This window comes from Microtus ochrogaster, chromosome 7 (assembly GCF_000317375.1).
Source record: "Microtus ochrogaster isolate Prairie Vole_2 chromosome 7, MicOch1.0, whole genome shotgun sequence".
Lineage (NCBI taxonomy): Eukaryota > Metazoa > Chordata > Mammalia > Rodentia > Cricetidae > Microtus > Microtus ochrogaster.
The window spans coordinates 37,403,853-37,423,976 of NC_022014.1; the positions used below are offsets into that span (position 1 = coordinate 37,403,853).

Genomic DNA, 20,124 nt, shown 5'->3' on the forward strand with positions numbered 1-20,124 from the left:
CCTGTTCAGAAGCTGGCATTTCATCAGCTATGAGAAAACATTGAGAAGCACCCATTTCCTAAGAAGCTGGCTTGCTGGGATTGGCCAAGATATTAACAAACAAGTTTACCTACTCCTATTTAATTTCAATGATTTTTATTGGTTTTTTTTTTGCCTAATTTCTTTTTACTTCTAACTTCTAATACTATACTGAGTTCAAACTTATCTTGACCCCAACTTTAAGAAAAATCTTTCATCTTTTGGTGATTTTTTTTTCTTGAATTAAAAAAAACTAGACATATTAAATTTTATGTGTGTGCGTGTTTGCTTGCATGTGTGTATGGGCACCATATATGTGCCTGGTGCCCAGAGAAGTAAGAAAAGGGTATTGGTTCCCTGGATCTGTGGTTACAGGTGGTTATGAATCACCATGTGGGTTCTGGGAACTGAACCCAGGTCCTCTGGAACCACTGAGCCATCTTTAGAGGCCCAGTTTCTCATAAACGCCCCTTCACCGTATTGAAGAATCTTCTACGCTTTTCTTTACCATTTCATTTGTTATTGATAAAATTCTTGGCCCTGTGTGGCATCTCTGCCTTATAATCTACAGCACTAAGAGGTGGGGGGGAGGGGTTGAAACTCAGGGTCAGTCTGAGCTACAGAGCTAAAGCCTGTCTCCAAAACCAAAACCCAAAGTAAAATAAAACAAATAAACCACAAAATAGACTTTTATATCCATTGTAAGTGTAAACTTCAGTGGCCCTTGGGACATTCTGGCCAAGTTGCTATCTGCTCCCACTACTATCCAACTCCTGAACTTTTTCATTACTGAGAGTGCAACTCTGAACTTTTCAAAAAGACCTCATCCTATAAATCCCCCAGCCACTGGGAACCACTTCTTTCTGTCTCTGTGTCATCACAGAAGTGGAGTGATGGGACACTCGTCTGGCTTTTGTCTTCAGCTATTTTGTTAAATGTCACCTTTTCATGCCTCTTCCCTGTTTCTTCTCTGACTTTTATCTCTCTTAAGCTATTCTTTTCCACCTTTCCTTACTTTAAGCCTCCGCCCCTTCCTTATTGTTTACCTATTCTTCAGTCTTATCACCTTCCTTTGGGGTTTCCTTATTTTCAAAGATTATGTCCATGAAAATTATGCTATCTATCTCAATGCTTTTGTTTTTCGTAGAAGACTTGTGTCTCTTCTTTCTTTAGTTATCCGAGTGTGCCCTTTTCTCACTATTGTTGGTATGTCTCCAGCCCCGTGGTATGTGGATACAAACAACATCAAATATCAAAGCTAGGATTTGCTAATGAATATGATGAGTGCCAGGAAAGGCATCTAAGGTATCTAAAACTCCAGTTGAATCTGACATCTTCAACACTACTCACAAAATCTGTTAGGTTTTGTTGTTTTTCATTTTTTGCCCAGTTTTTTTTTTCTTTTTGGCTATAGGGGTTCTGTCTGATGGTCCTAGAACTCTCTCTGTAGTCCAGGCGAATGCAAGGATCCACTTGCCTCTACGACTCAACTATAAAATTTGTTCTTTTTTGTTTTGTTTTGCGGAACAGGGTTTTTCTGTGTAGCTTTGGAGCCTGTCCTGGATCTCACTCTGTAGAATCAGCCATAGAAATACCTGCAAATGGAAAAGGCGTTCACTCTCGCTGTTCCTTAGCGAAGTACAAGCTGAAAGCCACAGTGAGGTATCACTATACACCAACTAGGATGGCAGTTGTAGGACCCTGACATGACCAAATGCTGGAGAGGCTGCCGAAAGTGACTGATGAGGACTATAAATTGCTATAAAAATATTGAAAATGTATTTGGCTACAAAAACTAAACATGCATTTGTTATTCCCTGGGAATTCTGTAGAACAACTGAGTAGAGAAATAAAGACAGATATATACATAGGTTAACTTTGTAAGAATTTGTGTACATTTAATAATAAAATGAAACCTTTGTTACAAAAATAGTGTATTTCCATTTCCTCAGTTTCTGGCAGAGAAAAATTTCAAGGGCAGGTAAATAGAGTTGAATTGCCGTAACCTCTGAGGGCTGAGTGTGCGTCTGTGTGCCCAAGGCTCTCTGACTCCTTTGGGGCTGTGCTTTCACATCCTAGGAAGCTGGGTGTGATTTGCTCAGGACCCATTTCTCTGCAGGAATATATCTACTGCTTCAAAATCATCAGCAGTTTCAGCTGTTAAACTGTCTAATTCCTATCAGACAGAAAAAGAATATCATATCAACTTTTAAGATGTTTGAATTCTTCCTGACCTATACTAGTGTTAACATCAAGTTTATTATTATAACAAGTGACAATTCAAACTTTGGGTCCCTACGATTTGGAAGTCCATCAGCTCATGAACTGATGAGAGCAGAAAAGTGTATTTAAGCTTCAAGCTCACTGTTCAGTACATCTTATGAAGCCACTCCTTCCGAGCTCTGCCTTCTTCAGCACCAAATTTATTCTCAGGGACTCATTTCCTTTAATTGTCAAAAAATTAGCCAGAGTGTGCTCTAGGGTCAGATGCATTTCATGCCTCTTTCATGAGAATCTTAACCAAGGTTCAGGGGAGCATCTGGGTAGATTTGGGCCACCAGGTACATGGCTGATGTAATCTATGTGCTGAGGATGGATTTCTGTCCTGAAGAGGCTGAGGTTGTGGCAGTAAATGAGTCACCCTCAATAAAGTATGTTTTAACTGAAAAGGGAGGGCCTTCTTAAATTACCAACTTGCTGTCTTTCATGGAAGAAGTTTGTGGGGAGCTACTCCACACCCCCAATCTTGAAGTGATGATTTTCCTGGTCCTTAGTCATTTAAGTCAATGAATATTTGATATTCAAAAACTAGAAGGGAGATTATTTCGGTTGGGAATACATATAATTCTAGTCCTTTTTCGGTTCCATAGCTATACTGTTTTGTTGGGAGTATTTGGATATGTTTTTTAAATATATTCAACAAAATGCTCTCAATTGCTATGTTGGCTATTTTATGTCAACTTGACAGCAGCCAGAGTCACTTGGGAAGAATGAACTTCAGTTGAGAAAATGTCCCCACCAGCTTAATGTGTGAGTAAGCCTACGGTTCATTTTCTTAACTGATGATTGATGGAGGGGACCCAGCTCACTGTGGGAGATGTCCCTCCTCCTGGGTGCCATAAAAAGGTAGGCTGCACAAGCCTCGAGGAACAAGCCAGTACAGCACTCCTCCATTGCCTCTGCCATCAGTTTCTGCCTCCAGGTTCTTGCCTTGTTCGAGGTCCTGCCCTGACTTCCCTCACTGCTGGATTGTGATGTGGAAGTGAAAGCTAAAATAAACCCTTTCTTTCCCAAGTCGCTTTCGGCCATGGTGCTTTACCATAGCAATAGAAACCCTGAGACAATTGGCTTCTCCAACATAGAACATATTTAAGAGACAGTGAAGACTCATCTTTCAGTGGTTGGGCACTCAAGAGTTTAAAAGGTCACTCTCTGATCAAATAAAAAAAAAAAAGGTAAGCAAGCATTCTCCTGTGATGAACTTTGAGCTATTTTCAATATTGCAACACAGAACTAGATACTGACCTTGGACTGTGGCTTGCTACACACAGGTAATACTGGGTTGTGTGTGCGGAGGCTATTGATTTGTTTTGTGACGTTAGGAGCCTGCTCCTCCTACACTTTCTCAGCTGCAGTCCCGCGAAACCTCCACACTGAATGTTTTGCTGTTTGTTTTGAAGCGAGGGCAAAGCAGAGATCTGGAGACAGTGGGGTGGCCTTGTCAATTGTCTTGCTTCACCAAGAAGGGCCTCAGATAATTCAACTCACAGGCTATTGTGAAAGCCACATGATTGAGAAAGCTAGCTGGGCACTCCAGACAAAGGACGCAGAGGACGCAGAGTGCCAAAAACCACCCGGAAGGGAATGTGCTCAAGTGCTCAGTGAGCAGCAAGGAAGCCACTCTGGCTTGAACTCAGTGCGTGGGTGAGAAGAGGCACACCCAGAGGGCAGGACATATAGGGCTTACAGAGGATGGTGTGGACTTTGAATTTTATTCTGTGTGACAGGAACCTGCTGGAGAGATTTGAGCAGGGAGCTGATAGAGGTCTGTATATGTTCTGAATGATAGTTCAGTGAGGAACAGGAAATGGCAAAACTTTGCAGTCAGGAGAGAGAAACCAGCCCAGTTATTTCACACAGGTGGGAGTAAACACCAGAAGAAGGAAGAACAGGGTGGTATCAAAGACCAGAAACAGATTGAAAGGTTCTCAGCTGCATCTCATCACTCCTGGAGGCAGGAATACACTTATCTCCCCTTCCACCACAGTCATGCCAGCATGTGCCACACTACTGAATACAAAGAGAAACAGAAATTTTGATTTTCCTGGTGGTCCTTCCTTCCGGTAGGACTTCCTGAGAGGTTGAGAAGGGAGGAGAACCCCCTATGGGCCCCTGAAGTACAGAGTAGTGTAGGATTAAGAAGTAACATTATCCAAGCAATCAAGCAGGGAGTCTATTAGGATGCTGTAGATAGATAGATAGATAGATAGATAGATAGATAGATAGATAGATACATACACACATACATACATAGATACATACCTAGATATAGATAGATAGATAGATATAGTAGATATTGTTAGGAATATTTCCTAACACGAGCTCCCTGCCTACGCAAAAACTCCCAATCGAGCCAAATCAAAACAAGCCGAATTAAGAAATATCCAGGTTTAATGGGAGTTCTGCACTCTTGGGTGGCTCCGAGGGGGAACCGGGAAGCCCGGGAAATGTGACCCCGGGGAGGAAGAAAGGGAGACCAAGTGTTCCTGTTTTGGGAGATCACTTAAGTACCCTGGGGAGTGGTCCTGACCCCATCCCCAGGGAGGGGTCAGGACCTGGCCTGCTGGGATTTGGAGTCCAGACCAGGCCTGGGGGGTTGGGATAGATGCGAGGGGCTGGGGCCTATGCCCAACTTGACAGATATATATTATGGTTTGAACAATTAATTATTGGATTCAACATCTATTCTGAAGTTAAGGTTAAAGAGATAGGGAACATTGAAGGAAGTATGTTTGGTGGAGAATAAATCAAAAGTTCTAATGAATTTAACGGTAAGGAAGGCGCCCATTCTAAGTCTAAACAGAGAACAACATTTAGTCATTCCAGAAGATGGGAAGGACAACCCTAAATGGCCACCACTGCTGTGCAGCTCCAGACGGGTCCGGATGTCCACCATTGCTAATCAGTCCGGAGAGGAAATTTGGGGAAACCTGGGTGCGGGTTCCCTTTCTGAAGCAGTTCTGCCAGACAGGGGAACAGAAACACTGGAGAATTAAAAACCAGCGATGACAAAGCTGGCGTGTGTACACTGGATCCATCTTCGCTGCGTCGCGTTACCCAGGCCGGCCGCCTGGCTTGCTCCACCTTCGCAGCCGGCCTCTGAATCTGAGACGCCGGGGGGGGGGGGGGAGTCCGCTACCGGCCTGGCGAGCACGCCCCCGGGGCCTCAGTTTCTCCTCCGAGAGGTCGTTCCGCCCTTCTCTGAGGCCGGAGCCCTACTTCTGCGCGTCCGCGGGGCACAAGACGCTCGCCCTCTCCGGGCGCCCGCGGACCAGGGTCCGGCGGCTCTGATAGCGGTAGGGGGCGGGGCCTCGCAGTCACGTGCGGCCGCCCGGCCAATGAGCGCGCATCGCGTCGTTAACGGCGGAACTGTGGGGCTGGCTTACCTGGAGGCCTGGTCTGGGCCTGTAGGCGGGTGGCCAGGGTGAGCCCGGGTGCAGTCCGCGCGTCGCCGGGACTGTGCGGCCACACCTACCCGGCTCCGCGTTCTCAGCAGCCCTGCCATGGAGCGTCAGGTCCAGCGGCTTCGCCAGGCGTTCCGGTCCGGCCGATCGCGGCCGCTACGCTTCCGACAGCAGCAACTCGAGGCCCTGCGGAGGATGGTGCAGGAGCGTGAGGAGGACATCTTGGCAGCCATCGCGGCGGACCTGAGCAAGGTGAGCGTCCGCGGGGTGGGAGGGACCGGGCGCGAGCCCTTATTCCCGTGCTGTAGCAGGTTGTTTTGTTTATCCAGCAGTGAAGAGGGAGCAGAGGTACTCCGGACTCCAGCTCTGCTTAGAGCCCTGAACATTGTGTTTACACACGTTGAAGTGTTTGCTTTACCTGGTGCTCGCAGTTTCTCTTCTGCGAATGCTCTTTATAGGCTTGCCCGTTTCTACGGCATTTATAGGCTCTTTCCTTACAGTGTGCTCTTAACTCTCTGGGTATTCTGAGTGTCAGTAGTTTGTTCGCTTGGTAAAGTTCAAATATTTCACTCGCTGTCTTATTTCTTAACTTTTTCTTTAATAGGTTCTTCTTGTAGACAATATTGTTTTTTAAGTAATCTTCAACACTCATATTTTCCTTCATGATTTTGTGTATCATTAGATATGTGTTGCTTAAACGCTAGAACACTGACAATCACTCCAAGGACTTTTAAAATACAAATCTTGATTCAGTCCGTCTGAGACAGTGTCTGAGATTTCTAATGAGGTCCCAGGCGATATCACATGGCCTCTTTAGAAGCAAGCTTTGGATACCAAGGTTTTAAGTAGTGTTGGAAGTATAACTATATTCTCCTGTACTCTCTAGTAATATTTTTTTCTTTTTACTTTCTATCTGTATTCCAGGCATAGTATGACCTTTATTTTTAGATTTATAATCCACCCTTCCCCAAAGACTATTGCAAAAAGTGGTAACTGCTGTAGTAGTAATGAGAGTAGTAGCTACAGGCCTTCCTTCAGAGTACTTTGGTAAAGAGCGGCTGTGGTGGTAAACAAAGATAAGATAATGAATATTAAAGCCCGTGAGCCAGCCGTTCTGCAAGCGTCAGCTATTTTGTGTGTGTTTGTACATACATAGGGTTAAACCAGGCTGTGAAGTAGAACATATATAGATAAAGTGGGAACATGGTTACAAACCAGTGTGCTAAGGATGAAGTATTAAGAAACAGCTCAAAAGCAGACTTGCCATGGTACTGAAATCGTGACTGAGGAAGGCTGCTATCAATCAGGGAGGCATTGTTGAAAGAGATAATTTCTTTTCAGAGGCATTGGCCATCTTAGAGAGGAAGAGCCAGGAAGAGTATCCAGGGTGTGTCTTATTGAGAACTTGGAGGGCTAGAAAAAAATCTGATAGCAAACTGGGGAGGGGGTGTCTAGTGACACCGGTTGTCACTGCAGATACACTGGGTCTGAGCCATGGGACACCCTAAGCCAGTGGTTCTCCACCCTCCTCATGCTGCGGCCTTTCAGTACAGTTCCTCATGTTGTGGTGACCCAACCATAAAATTGTTTTCACTGTTACTTCATAAAAGGAATTTTGCTACTGTTACAAATCATAATGTAAATATCTGATATGCAGATTAGCTGATGTGTGGCACCTGTGTGGGTTGTGAGCACAGGTCGAGGACCCTTGTCCTTGGCCAACTATACTGTACTCTTGTGTAAGAGTGACTGGTTTTCTTTTCCAGAGCAAACTCAATGCCTACAGCCATGAAGTCATTACCATCCTTGGGGAAATTGATTTTATGCTCGCAAATCTTCCTGAATTGGCTTCTGCTAAACCTGCTAAGAAGAATCTGCTTACCATGTTGGATGAGGCCTATCTTCAGCCAGAGCCTCTGGGAGTTGTATTGATTATCGGAGCTTGGAACTACCCTTTTGTTCTTATCATGCAGCCTCTGGTGGGAGCCATCGCTGCAGGTATGGTACCCGCTGATGGCTTTATTCCTGTCTCAAGGGTCTAACTGTGTCATGTTGGTTGTAAGTTAAGGATGGTGTCTAGTTAAATACATTTGCTTTGGTGGTTTGCCTTGGCTGACACCAGCAATTTACTAAGCATTCATATGTATCTTGTACTTACGAATGCTGAAGTACTTAGGAGGTGAATCTAAGAATTAAAGACATCTGAGTTAGTAGTCCCAAGATCTCAGAGTCAGGCGTCCATATTCTAATGTGATTCTTGTTGATGGCTTTGCCTTCAGGGAAAAAAAGCATTTAGTTTCATTTGACCAGTTTCTTTATTCAAATAATGGTGTCATGTTAGCTCACGTGTACAGCAAATCTCAGCAGGTTGATTTCTTACTTTGAAAGCTCTGGTTGATATAACCTGTTTGCTCAGTGATTCGAGGGCAGAGAGAGAACCATGGTAGAAGTGCAGAAAAAGAGATAGAAATCTGGGGAGTGTGGGAAGCTAGAGAGACTGTTGTCAGTGTCCTGGGGATGTGAGAGCCAACGGGTTAGTGCTTGGGAAGGAAGACACGAAAGAAAGAGAACACGTGATGTGAGGCAGGACGGACTTAAGAGCTGCAGAAATACATGAACCAGCCTGTGCCCTGCATGAGTGTTGCTTTGGTAGCCGTTAAAGTTACCCTAATATTGGATGATGATGTTCTGCTATCCACTTCATTCAGGAAATGCTGCGATTGTTAAGCCTTCAGAACTAAGTGAAAACACGGCTAAACTCTTGGCTAAACTCCTCCCTCAGTATTTAGACCAGGTAAGAATATCTTGGTCCATCTTCAACCCATCTGTTTATGGTGGAAAACACAGATTTGACTCTTCTGTAGTGATGTCATTGCTGGCTGCAGATCAGTGGGGCTTCCTTAAGTCTCCAACAGTTGGTTTAATAGAGGAAGCCAGGTTGCAAAATTCACTGTAGAATGACCCAGCAACTATGATTGCAGAGTGTTGAGGCTGTGGCTTCATACGTGTCTCTTTTCTACCATCTTGCACTTCCAAGGATACGATTTTAGACATCACTCATGTAGTGAACTTGTTGATGAGAGGCTAGCATGTTTCTGTCATTCTCCGTTTTCCTAACAGAACATCATGTGTGCTATTCCATGAGTACACTTGCTTTTTAAAAGCATGCTTGTGGCTGGAAGAAAGTACCTTCCTGAACCAGCACTCTGAGTTAACTAGCGTGTAGGCCCTGAAGAGCATCGAAGGCTGACTATGGAGCGTGAGACCCAGCTTTTCGGTAGGGGATCAGATCCAGAAGTTCCTGTGACCTCTAGAGAGGAAGTTGATTGCTTTGTGGCTGCTGAGTTCCACATGCAGTTTTGCAGGGGAGATTATTCATTTAACTTTCATCAAAAGGCAGCTTTAAAACACCCAATTAGTATTATGTTTCTTGATTTGCAGTGTCCCTGTGACCAGCTGTAGCTCTTAGAGTAATTTTGTTCTTTATTGTCTTACCACTATCATCATAGCTCTCAGAATAATTGGTTCTAATAGCTTGGTTATCCAGTCTAAATGGAAGAGAGTAAGTGTCACGGATTCAGTAGGACTTGGAACCAGAAGGTAGAGGATTAAGGTCTCGATTTGTCCCTCCCAGGTGTAAATTCTTTAATAGTTGATGGTCCAAATGGGGAGGATGATAATGTACCCTCTTCAGTTGTCTGGTGGATTAACTTACCTGTGGATTAAAGCAGAGAAAAATGAAAATTTAAAGTAGGTGAGTCAGTTGAACTGTAAAGTGACCAGGAACTAATTAGCCTTCTAAGGAGCAAGAGATCAATTGCTGGCCAGAGGTTGACACACCCGCTTGTCCATTGTACAGCTTACGCGCTCGCACGCACCTCACCATTTCCTTGCCACTTCTCAGCCACTACTTTCTGCCCTTGCTGTTATTATTAAAAGTATTTTCTAAGTAGCCACCTAAAGGCAGCACAGCGCCTATGATGGGCGTTGTACAGATGTTATGAGACTTTTCCCGGTAACAAGTTCAGAGATTGCCTAAGGTTTGGCAGCTTGCCTAAAGTCACAGATGCCAACAAGTAGAGAGCCTCGATTCAGTCCAGATCTACTTCAAAAGCAAGTGCCCTCGGCGTTGATGCTCTGGGTCCTGTTCATTGGGCAGATATGGACTTAGGTACCTTGGGCTTAGCCCTGCTGTACTTTGTACTGGGCAGAGAGAGAACATTGGAATTAAGACATGAACTGCAGGGCTGGAGATGCAGCTCAGGAGGTAGAGCACTGGCCTAATGTGTACAAGGCTCTGGGTTGGATCCCCAGCACTGTGCAAAACACAACGGAACAGCAGCGAAAGAACCTCACCATCCCCTCCCGGCATCTTGCACATTTCCCCGTGGAATCCAACTGTTTGTTCTCCTTTGTGCTCTTGTTGCCAAGCTCATGGAGGAAATATTGGACTCTGAGGCTTGTGTAGGTTGATGGTTCCTGGTCACCAGCAGATCCATCATCCTCCCTCTGTCTTGGGTCACCTCCTGATCTGTCCCTCGCAGGAGATGATCTTGATCTTTTGGTTTTCCTGACCACACCTTATCAGTGTTGAAGAATTGCTGACGTGAGGCCTTAAGATTAATTTGACAGTGCAAGAATCTGTTTCTCTTTCTTTGAGGACCTGTATGCGGTTGTTAATGGTGGTGTTGCGGAGACCACAGAGCTACTGAAGCAGCGGTTCGATCACATTCTCTACACAGGCAACACCGCGGTGGGAAAGATTGTTATGGAAGCTGCTGCCAAGCATCTGACCCCTGTGACCCTGGAACTCGGTGGGAAAAGCCCATGCTACATTGACAGAGACTGTGATCTGGATGTCGCTTGCAGGTGAGGCTGGCTTTGCTTTCCTGAGGTTTCCTCCAGCAGATGGAAGTTTTTTCTAATGGCTGTTTTTCTTTACACGTGAACCTCATGACTTACGGCTTCAAGGTTCATCAACTTTAGTGGCTGGTGTGCCCAGGAGTAGCCAGAGCCTCTCAAATCGTCTTCTGATGTCACTGCTGGAATAGGGAGCCACACATAGGTCCTGCTAGCGTGTAGTCTTCCTCAGGAAGTGTGGAAATATTCTTATGGATAAACCTGGAGAGAAATTTTCCCAGGGTTGGTCTTTTTTTCTTTTCCAGTGTTGGGATCAAATTATGGTAAGCCTGTAATCCACATTAAGCTATGCCCTGAGCCTGTGTCAAGAAATTTTAATCTCTTGCCAGTTGAAGAATGATAATCCAAAGGGTTGTGTGTATGAATAAAAACGCTCATTTGAAAGGGTGTCGTGTTCACTTCGTAGCTGAGATCCTTTGTTCACAAGACAGTATGAAAGATATTTTAATAGCATTTTACAGCTGGGAAACAGAAAATAAGAGTTTTTCTCTATACTAAGATAGGTTTGACGAGTAGGAAACAAGTATGCTCCGGGTAGCTTGGTTTCAGAGCTGGTACTGGGGAGGTGGGTCAGCCTTGCTGCTTGGCCTCTTTAAATAGAGCGTGACTTCCAGAAAAAGAGCAGCAATGAATGCTTGAGGTTGTGAGCTTTGTCTGTATGTAGGAAGGGGAAGGGTCCACATAAGGGAGCATGGTAGAGGATGTTGGTTGTGCCCCCTTTATACCCATACAGCCTGTCAACAGAACTACAGCCTGGGAGAGCCGGAGTCTGAATTGTATGCTTGGCATCGAGTGACCTTTGGCTGGCTCAGATAGGATGGAGTGTTGGGAGGCTGTGCCTATTCTCTGCAGGCTGTGTCTTCATAGCTTGTACTGATTACCAGGCCAGCTTTGAGAATTTTCTTGCTATTTAGAATCTTTTATGTCAGTTGAAAATGTGCGCTAAAGGCTGGTGGCGTGGTTCAGTGGTAAAAGTACTCAATGCACAAATCTGGCAGTCTGAGTTTGATGCCTGGAATCTATGTAAGTCAGATTCTAGCTGGGAGGTGGTGGCGCATGCCTTTAATCCCAGCACTTGGGAGGCAGAGGCAAGTGGATCTCTGTGAGTTTCCTGGTCTACACAGTGAGTTCTAGGACAGCCAAGGTTACACAGTGAAACCCTGTTTTGAAAAACCAAAACCAAAACAAACAAACAAACAAACAAAAAAAAAACCCAGCCAGAGTCTGAGTAGATGGGAAGGAGGGCTTGAGTATGCAAAGAGCACACAGAAGAGAGGCCCCACTTGAGCTAGGCAGAAAGGACCAACTCCCCAAATCCCCAAACGCTGTCTTCTGCCTCCTCCTACACACTGTGCCATGCATGCTTATATGTGCACACTCACACACCCTAAATCAAAAAGAAATCTGGAAGTGCATTCTAAGTTCATGATCTACAACTAACTAGTTCTAACTAGATGATCTACAGTTCAGAGTTTTCATTTCTTTTGTTTTTGACAATTACTAACTAAATATACAAAACCATATGTTTGGCATGATGGTTGGTTAATCCTTGTCATCAACTTGATGGCATTTAGAAGCACTATGAAAACTGTAGACTTGTCTGTGAGGGATTTGTCTAGATTAGGTTAAGTGAGGTGGGAAGACCCAACCTAAACCTGAGTTGTGGGTGGAAAAAAAAGGTAAACTGAGCATAAGTATTGGTTGCTCTCTCCTCCCTGGCTGTGGTGCCATGTGACCACAGTGCCGTGGTCCTGCTGCCATGACCTCCTTCCTCCACAATGTAGCACCCTTCAACTGTGAGCCAAAATCACCCCTTCCTTTCTTCAGTTGCTGTTGCCAGATGTTTTATCATAGCAATATGCAAAGTGCCTAATACATTGGGAAACACGGTGACAATGAAAAGATGACTGCATTGCATAGGTATTCTGGTTTGGGTTTTGTTTTTTCTCCCCAGACGCATAACCTGGGGAAAGTACATGAACTGTGGTCAAACCTGCATAGCTCCAGACTACGTCCTCTGCGAAGCCTCGCTCCAGGATCAGATCATACAGAAGATTAAGGAGACTGTGAAGGTCTGTGTTCTGCAGTTCTGGTCCCACTGATGAAAGTCAGAGTACTTTCTGACAGCATCTCTGTTCACTTTTACCCCAACCCAGACAATCCCAGAAACATATGTGACTGAACCACCTGGCTAATTAAAACACCACGTAGTCGGGCGGTGGTGGCACACGCCTTTAATCCCAGCACTCGGGAGGCAGAGGCAGACGGATCTCTGTGAGTTCAAGACCAGCCTGGTCTACAGAGCTAGTTCCAGGACAGGCTCCAAAGCTACAGAGAAACCCTGTCTCAAAAAAAAAACAACAAAACAAAAAACCCACACACTCTGCATCTGTGGGAACAAGGCCAAGTTGATGATGTGGGAAGATAGTTCGACATTTTTACTAGCATTTACCGATCTTACATAAACTAAATATTGCTTTTCTGTGTCCACTTAAATGGTGTAGTTGATTTGTTGATTAGTTGAGGCATATACTTAAAAATCAAAATGTTTTCTGTGGTTTTGAGAGAATATTTCCAAATTACTTGAAGAGAACCCTTGGCATATTGTGGCATACTGGTTCTCACTGGAGAAGGTTATCAGTTGTCGTGTGTGTAGAGGGCCAGATGACCAATAGTTTGAAGGCGTGAAGTAAATACCTACTTAAAGTGCACCCTGTAGAGCTGCGGTCCTCAGCCTTCCTAACGCCGCAACCCTTTAATACAGTTCCACGGGTTGTGGTGACCACCAACCATAAAATTATTTTCATTACTACTTCATCTGTGATTTTGCTGCTGCTATGAATCATAATATAAATCTCTGATATGCAGACCATCTGATATTTGACCCTTGTGAAGGGGTTGTGGACCACAGGTTGAAAACTGTTGCTGGAGCAGGTTCTCCATCATTTAGGGTACATAAAGGAACTAAGGAAGACCGTGTCTGGTAATAAGCTAAGGCTTGAAGAGATGTGCGATTTTCATTGTCAGAGCGTGTTTGACCAGGGATGCTGAGTTCAGTGGTACGGAAGCTAGTAAGCCAGCTTACTGAGATCATTTTCTGTTAATTGAGCACCAGAAAGGAATTGAAGTGTGGGTTTTCTGACATTTAAGTGACTTCTGTTGCTTTCAATAGGAATTTTATGGGGAAAATATAAAAGAGTCTCCCGATTATGAAAGGATCGTCAATCTTCGTCACTTTAAGAGGTTACAAGGTTTGCTTGAAGGACAGAAAATAGCTTTTGGCGGGGAGACTGATGAGGTCACACGCTACATAGGTAAGGAAATTCGCCCTTCCTGTGGGAAGATAGTTCGACATTTTTACTAGCATTTACCGATCTTACATAAACTAAATATTGCTTTTCTGTGTACTGTTTTTTAGTGTATGTACGCACGCACCTTTAATACTTATTCTATTTATTATTGTGTGTGTGTGTGTGTGTGTGTGTGTGTACCACAGTATCTTAATTTTCTGTTGCTGTGATAAAGCATCCGCCATCTGTAGTGAGATCTGGTGCCCTCTTCTGGCAGATAGGCAGACACACAGACAGAACACTACATAATAAATAAATAAATAAATCGTTTAAAAAAAGAAACTGCTCCCAAAATTAATTTACTTTTCTTTTTTCATCAGTTGTTTAAAAAAACATAAAAGAATGCAAATAATTAAGAATTAATAGAAATTCTCCTTGGTTGGATGTTTCAGTAATTGTTCAACAAAACAAAACAGAAATCCCAATTCTTTTGTCTTGCTGCTCTTCCCTTCTCCTAGGTGGCAGTGTGACCCATTTCTAAGCTAGTCAAAGACAAAACGAAGGAAGAACTGTCAATATTAGCTTGGTCTAGGTAGAACTTCTCCCTGAGTTTGACAGTGGGTTTGGAAGCAGATTTTGGGGGGAGGAAAGGTTGCCGTGAACCAAAGCTAAGTCTGGCGCACTGAGAAAGGACAAACCAGTAGGAGTGCCTCGTGGGGAGCTGTCCCAGGAAATGAAGAGAAGATGAGACTGTTGCTTTTTTTTTCTGTCTTCAATTTGACCATTCGTGTTATTTTATTTTTTTAGCTCCAACCGTACTTACTGATGTTGATCCTAATTCCAAGGTGATGCAGGAAGAAATTTTTGGACCAATTCTCCCAATAGTGTCTGTGAAAAATGTAGATGAAGCCATTAGTTTCATAAATGATCGTGAAAAGCCCCTGGCCCTCTATGTGTTTTCTCATAACAACAAGGTAAGCTTTGTAGAGAATAGTTCATTCTCAGGAGCCAGATTTCTTTATCGCCGTAAAGAATAGATGGCTCATTTATATATCGAAGTTGACCGGCTGCATTCATAGCTTAATTTCTTGGGTAATGGAGCCTTGGTTATCACTGTACCCCTTCCCTTCTTCCCTGGAGTTAGAGCTGAGTTCACAGGGACGAATGTCACAGGCTTTTGAATAACAAACATCTCCTGAATAATGAGAACTCTTCCATGTACTAGCATGTAGTGCTTTTTGTGGCCTGAATCCATAGAGCCTGCCCCTGTGATTCAAATGGCTGTCATAGCCACTCAGGTGGGGCTGGGGAAGTCAGAGACCTCTGGCACATCGTAAAGATAGTCGTGAGAACTTGGACTTCAGGCTCCCAAAGGGTAGCAGCTCTGCAGCCTCTTTCTGTGTGCCTGTCCTTTGTGTCGCTAGGTGACTTGCAGCTCTTAGCAGATCATGGCTCCACGTGGACAAATAGGTTCAGGGTCCATCTAGAAAGATGAAAATGAGAAAGAGGAAGAAGGGATCAGTCTGTGTGCGGAGGTCATTGGCCCGGTGCCATGTGCAGTTCCTGATGATGAGGTGCTGTAGTCACGTGGTGGCTTCTGGAGCTGGCAGCACCATGAAGTTGACATAGCTCCAGACACTCGAAATGAGAGGAGTGTGTATGGTTCAGTAAGGTCCACTGGCTGCCTGCAGATGGGTGGGCAGCTCTTTCCCTGTGGTCACTGCAGGCCCATTCGACATCCACCCTGAGTTCCCAAGGCTTCTTAGTACCTAAGTGAAATGATGTTTGTTTATTAGCTCAGTGTCATTGAGGCTTTTCTGATCTTAGGCCTCAAAAATAGAATAATTCTAACATTTTTTTGCATTTCATACCTGTCAATCATATGTTATAATTTAGATCAGGGATTGAGAAGTAACCTTTTTGTTATTTTGGTTTTTAAGACAGGGTTTCTCTGTATAGCCCTGGCTATTCTAGAACTCACTCTGTAGACCAGGCTGGCCTTAAACTCAGAGATCTTCCTGCCTCTGCCTCCCAAGTGCTGGCATTAGAGGCATGCACCATCACCACCCAGCTGAGAAATGATAATTTTAATATACTATTTTTATTTACCTCAAGACTTTGATGTGTGTGTACAATGTATTTTGATCACGGTCATTCCCCAGTCTTCCTCTAATTCTAATTTCCTGCTTACTCAAGGGTGTGGGGTCATCCGCTAGAGCATGGTTGAGATATGAGGGGCATGCCTGTAAGGAAACTGACTCCCTCTCCCAGGAGCTGTCGAACTGCCAGTGTCTCTTCATCAGTGTAGGGCTCATGAGTCCCTCTCCTGTCCAGGCTGGAGTAGTGACTGGTTTGCCATCTGTGGTCGCCCATAGCTGGCTCAAGTCCAGGAGCATGGCGGTCTTTCTGAAGACTGTTTTCTTCCTCCCATCTTCTGACTCTTCAGTCTTTTCTCTCCCTCCTGCCAATCCTCAGCCTTTGAGGGAGGAATGTGATGGAAATGTTCCATCTGAGATGGAGCATGCTGTAGGCAATTACTCCCTTCACTTTGACCAGTCAAGAGTTTACGTGCTAACTGCTGTCCACTGCACAAAGAAACCTCTAGTAAGGTCTGAGGAGTGTATTAACCTATGGATATAGAAATTGCAAACATAGAGGATGGTTTGATACTAAGGCCGTTTAACAAGATACTAGTAGTATATTCATCATTAAGGCCTCTGAGCTCCCCAGCCATGAATTCTTGGTCAGATTGATAGTAGGCATATTTCCTCCTACAGAAAGTGGTTCGTACCCCTATAACATCCATGCCACTATTACACCAACAATATTACATTATTGCAGTTCACAGCATTCATAGCTGGGTAGATTACCTCCATCCCTCCCCACAGCAGCATGTGTTGCACCTCCTGGTACTATAAAAGCTATTTAGCAGGGCAGAAGGCTTCTTGAGTACCACCTTGAGAGAAGTAGTAATTTCTAAACTGTCTCTTGTTGGTACTGCTTTGGAGTATAGATCTTGGAAACAGACCCAAAGGTTCAGGGCCACCCCTCTTGATCTACACACTGATATACTGGGGACCAGAAGTGTTTAATATTTCAGATTTTTTAAAGGCAATATCACTGTGTATCCTAGGCTGACCTTAAACTCATACTCTGCCTGCTCCAGTTTCTCAAATGCAGAGATTCAAGTATGTGCTATCTTCCACCCAGCTTGACTGCAGATAGATTTTAGAATATTTCCCTATAAATGAGCTGCCTTGGAGTTGGGACCCAAGTTTAAGCATTTTCTGTGTTTCACAAGGCAATATACACAAAATGAAGGTAATTTTATACAATATTTTTAGTAATTTTTGGCATGAATTTTATGTCTCCACAAACTTAAATACTTGCACCAGCACACAAAGCCAGGATGCATGTCCGTAGAGCCCACAGGGAGTATACTCAAGGACACAGGGGTGACAGGACATTAGCTCTGACCTGGGTGCCTTTGGTCTGTTCCTCAGCTCATCAAACGGGTGATCGAGGAAACTTCCAGCGGTGGGGTCACAGGCAATGATGTCATCATGCACTTCACTGTCAATTCTTTGCCCTTTGGAGGTGTGGGTAAGTATGACCGTCCAGTGGCTAGTCTACTGCTGTGACTTCTGCAGTCAGGCTGGTCCCCTGTTCTCCAGAGGTTGGGCCAAAGGCATTTTGTTCTTGGGGAAGCATTGTGGACACGATCTGCCCCTTTCTGCTGGGTTCTTCCTACCATGGTCGTGGCTATGGCTGGCCCTCTTCTCTCCTCCCTCACTGTCGTGGTGTTTTCTCTCTGGCTTCATTGTCTTCCCAATGAATCAATCTTGCCTTCTGAAGTGACCCCTTCCATCAAAACAGTTAAGTCAGCTGTGGCCTGACCTCCTCCAGCTGTCATTCTGCCTTCTGTCATTGCATTGTACATGTGGCCACTCACAGGACATTTCGCCAGTCTGTTGTATGCATTGTGAATTACGCAGGCGTGACTTCCAGGAAGGCAGGGTTTTACTTGTTATTCTTACCTGTCTGTGCAGCCTTGTTACCCCGTTCTTGGTTTACTTGCTGTTCTTACCTGTCTGTGCAGCCTTGTTACCCTGTTCTTGGTTTACTTGCTGTTCTTACCTGTCTGTGCAGCCTTGTTACCCTGTTCTTGGTTGCTCTTCAAGGACTTAAAGGAAGCAAGTGAGAAAAGCCACGGATGAATAAGGCCATGTGGACTGATAGTAAAAGCACACACATAGCGTTTAGCATCATGCTAATCTGGGTTCATATTTTAGTTTCCTCCTTTAACAGACATGTGACTTCAGGCAGATCAGCTAGTTCCATAAACTCTTCTTTCCTGTCTGAAAACTGGGTTGGAGGTACAGACCACTGCAGGGCTGGGGTAGCTGTCCCCCACAGAGCTCACTGAAACTCTTAGCACATTTCTGACATAAAGGACAGCACAACCCTAGAAGGGCTGCAGATCCTGTCCCTGCTCATGGAAAGTATCCAGGCTGAGAGGGCGGATGATTGTGCTAGGGGACCAAGTTGGGAAGAGATTTTTAAGGAAAAAAAAAAAAAGCAAATATGTTGGGTTTCTATACCCCAAGCAGCACGCTCAGGCTTTCACCGTCAGCGTGGAAATGGGAAGCAGCTACACTGAAACTGTTTCATCTGTTCTATTTGTTTCAGGTGCCAGCGGAATGGGGGCTTATCATGGGAAATATAGTTTTGACACCTTTTCTCATCAGCGCCCCTGCTTATTAAAAGGATTAAAGGGAGAGAGTGTCAATAAGCTCAGGTACCCTCCCAACAGCCAGTCTAAGCTCGGCTGGGCCAAGTTCTTGCTGCTGAAAAAGTTCAACAGAGCAGGGCTGCTGACGCTGCTGGTCACGTGCTTGGCTGTGGTTGCGGCCGTGTTCATCAAGGTGAGTCCCTGTCCCTCCTTCCTGTCCCTTCTTCCTGTCTGTGGGCTGCTTGTAGCTATATGAGTCTGTCGAGACACTCCATCAGCTTCTAAAGTTCCTGCCTGCTGGCTAGCTACCTGTTTTTGTAAACACAGTTATTTACTTCCTGTCTTAACTGTTTTTTGCTGCTGAGTCAAAGTTCAATAGTTCTGACCAAGTCTGAATGGACTGCAAAGTCAAAATTATTGTAGGAGTTTACCGAAATTATTGTAGGAGTTTACTGACGTTTTTAAGAATCTAAACTACCAAAGAGCTTGCTGGAAGGCTCCAGAGCTGCTCAGCCCTCTGCCCCCTTGGCTATTGGTCCTCACTATCTGCTTCAGTTTGTTCTTGAATATGCATGAAGTAATCATGGCATTAAAAATGACAATAGTGGAAGGAAATAGACAAGGGGCATCATTTTTATTAGGCATATTTTTCCTCCAAAGTGGATTGCCAGAGAAAGTTTGTCTTGGGCCACAGGTCATCATAGAGGTTTGCAAAAAGGCGCTTGAGATAGCCTCCTCTGGGTGGCCTGTGAATGTCCGGGATGAGTGTCAAGATGGGAGGGGGAAGGGTTTCCTCAGACAGCTGACCAAGAAGTGTGACAATGTCTATGAAGAGTGGGTGTGGATGAGAGACGGAAGCATCTAGTGGAAACGCCATGTTTATCTATGGTGTATCTTGGTTAAATGTGAAAAGTCGTTCATCTCACTAGCACCACACTGGTGGACTGATGATAACAGCTGCATTTGAAATCATTTGGGTTTTCTCAGAAATACCAAGCTCTGTCGAGGGGGAATGCCCTGTTGGCTTCTCTGGTAGTTCACAGACTGCGCTGGCCCAGTAAGCACTCATGATCAGATCTCAGCTGTCTGTTGAGAGTGAGGTAGGAGCTTCTTGTTTTCTTTCTGTGTGTGAGGTGGGCCAGGTTGGGTTCTGTTTGGATTTAGTTGTTTCTACAGCTGAAGGTTTAGACTTACTGACAAAGGATGTTTTACTTAAATTCAATTTAGGCATCATTTTAAAAGGATGGGGAGGGGTACTGGTAGAGGAGCACACCTCTGGCCTGGGCCTGGTGGAATCTGTGGCCTTTCTAAAAGTGAGTAGCCGCATATTGAGCTACGCTGTCCCTCTGTCGGTTCAGGAGGGCATGCCAGCAATTCCAGTCCAAGTCACCATTTAGACAGTTAACTTTTTATTTCATAATTGGAGATATTTTTTAAAAGTCTCAGAATTGTTTCATTTTGTCTTTTTTTTTTTTTTTTT

The 20,124-nt window shown here is 44.6% G+C and overlaps 1 protein-coding gene across 2 annotated transcripts in view; it reads left to right on the plus strand.

Moving 5' to 3' along the window:
• The first annotated feature begins 5,657 nt into the window (after positions 1-5,657).
• Positions 5,658-20,124, plus strand: part of Aldh3a2 (aldehyde dehydrogenase 3 family member A2) — a 19,946-nt gene continuing 5,479 nt past the window's right edge. The window contains exons 1-10 of one of the 2 annotated variants that reach the window (XM_013347316.2): positions 5,658-5,954; positions 7,469-7,700; positions 8,411-8,496; positions 10,363-10,571; positions 12,577-12,694; positions 13,795-13,936; positions 14,720-14,886; positions 17,416-17,515; positions 18,602-18,837; positions 19,632-19,744. In XM_013347316.2, coding sequence (XP_013202770.1) covers positions 5,802-5,954; positions 7,469-7,700; positions 8,411-8,496; positions 10,363-10,571; positions 12,577-12,694; positions 13,795-13,936; positions 14,720-14,886; positions 17,416-17,515; positions 18,602-18,837; positions 19,632-19,715 — 1,527 coding nt within the window. In that variant the 5' untranslated portion in view covers positions 5,658-5,801 and the 3' untranslated portion in view covers positions 19,716-19,744. The remainder of the gene's footprint in view (positions 5,955-7,468; positions 7,701-8,410; positions 8,497-10,362; positions 10,572-12,576; positions 12,695-13,794; positions 13,937-14,719; positions 14,887-17,415; positions 17,516-18,601; positions 18,838-19,631; positions 19,745-20,124) is intronic. The other variant, XM_005349920.2, reaches the window with a different exon arrangement.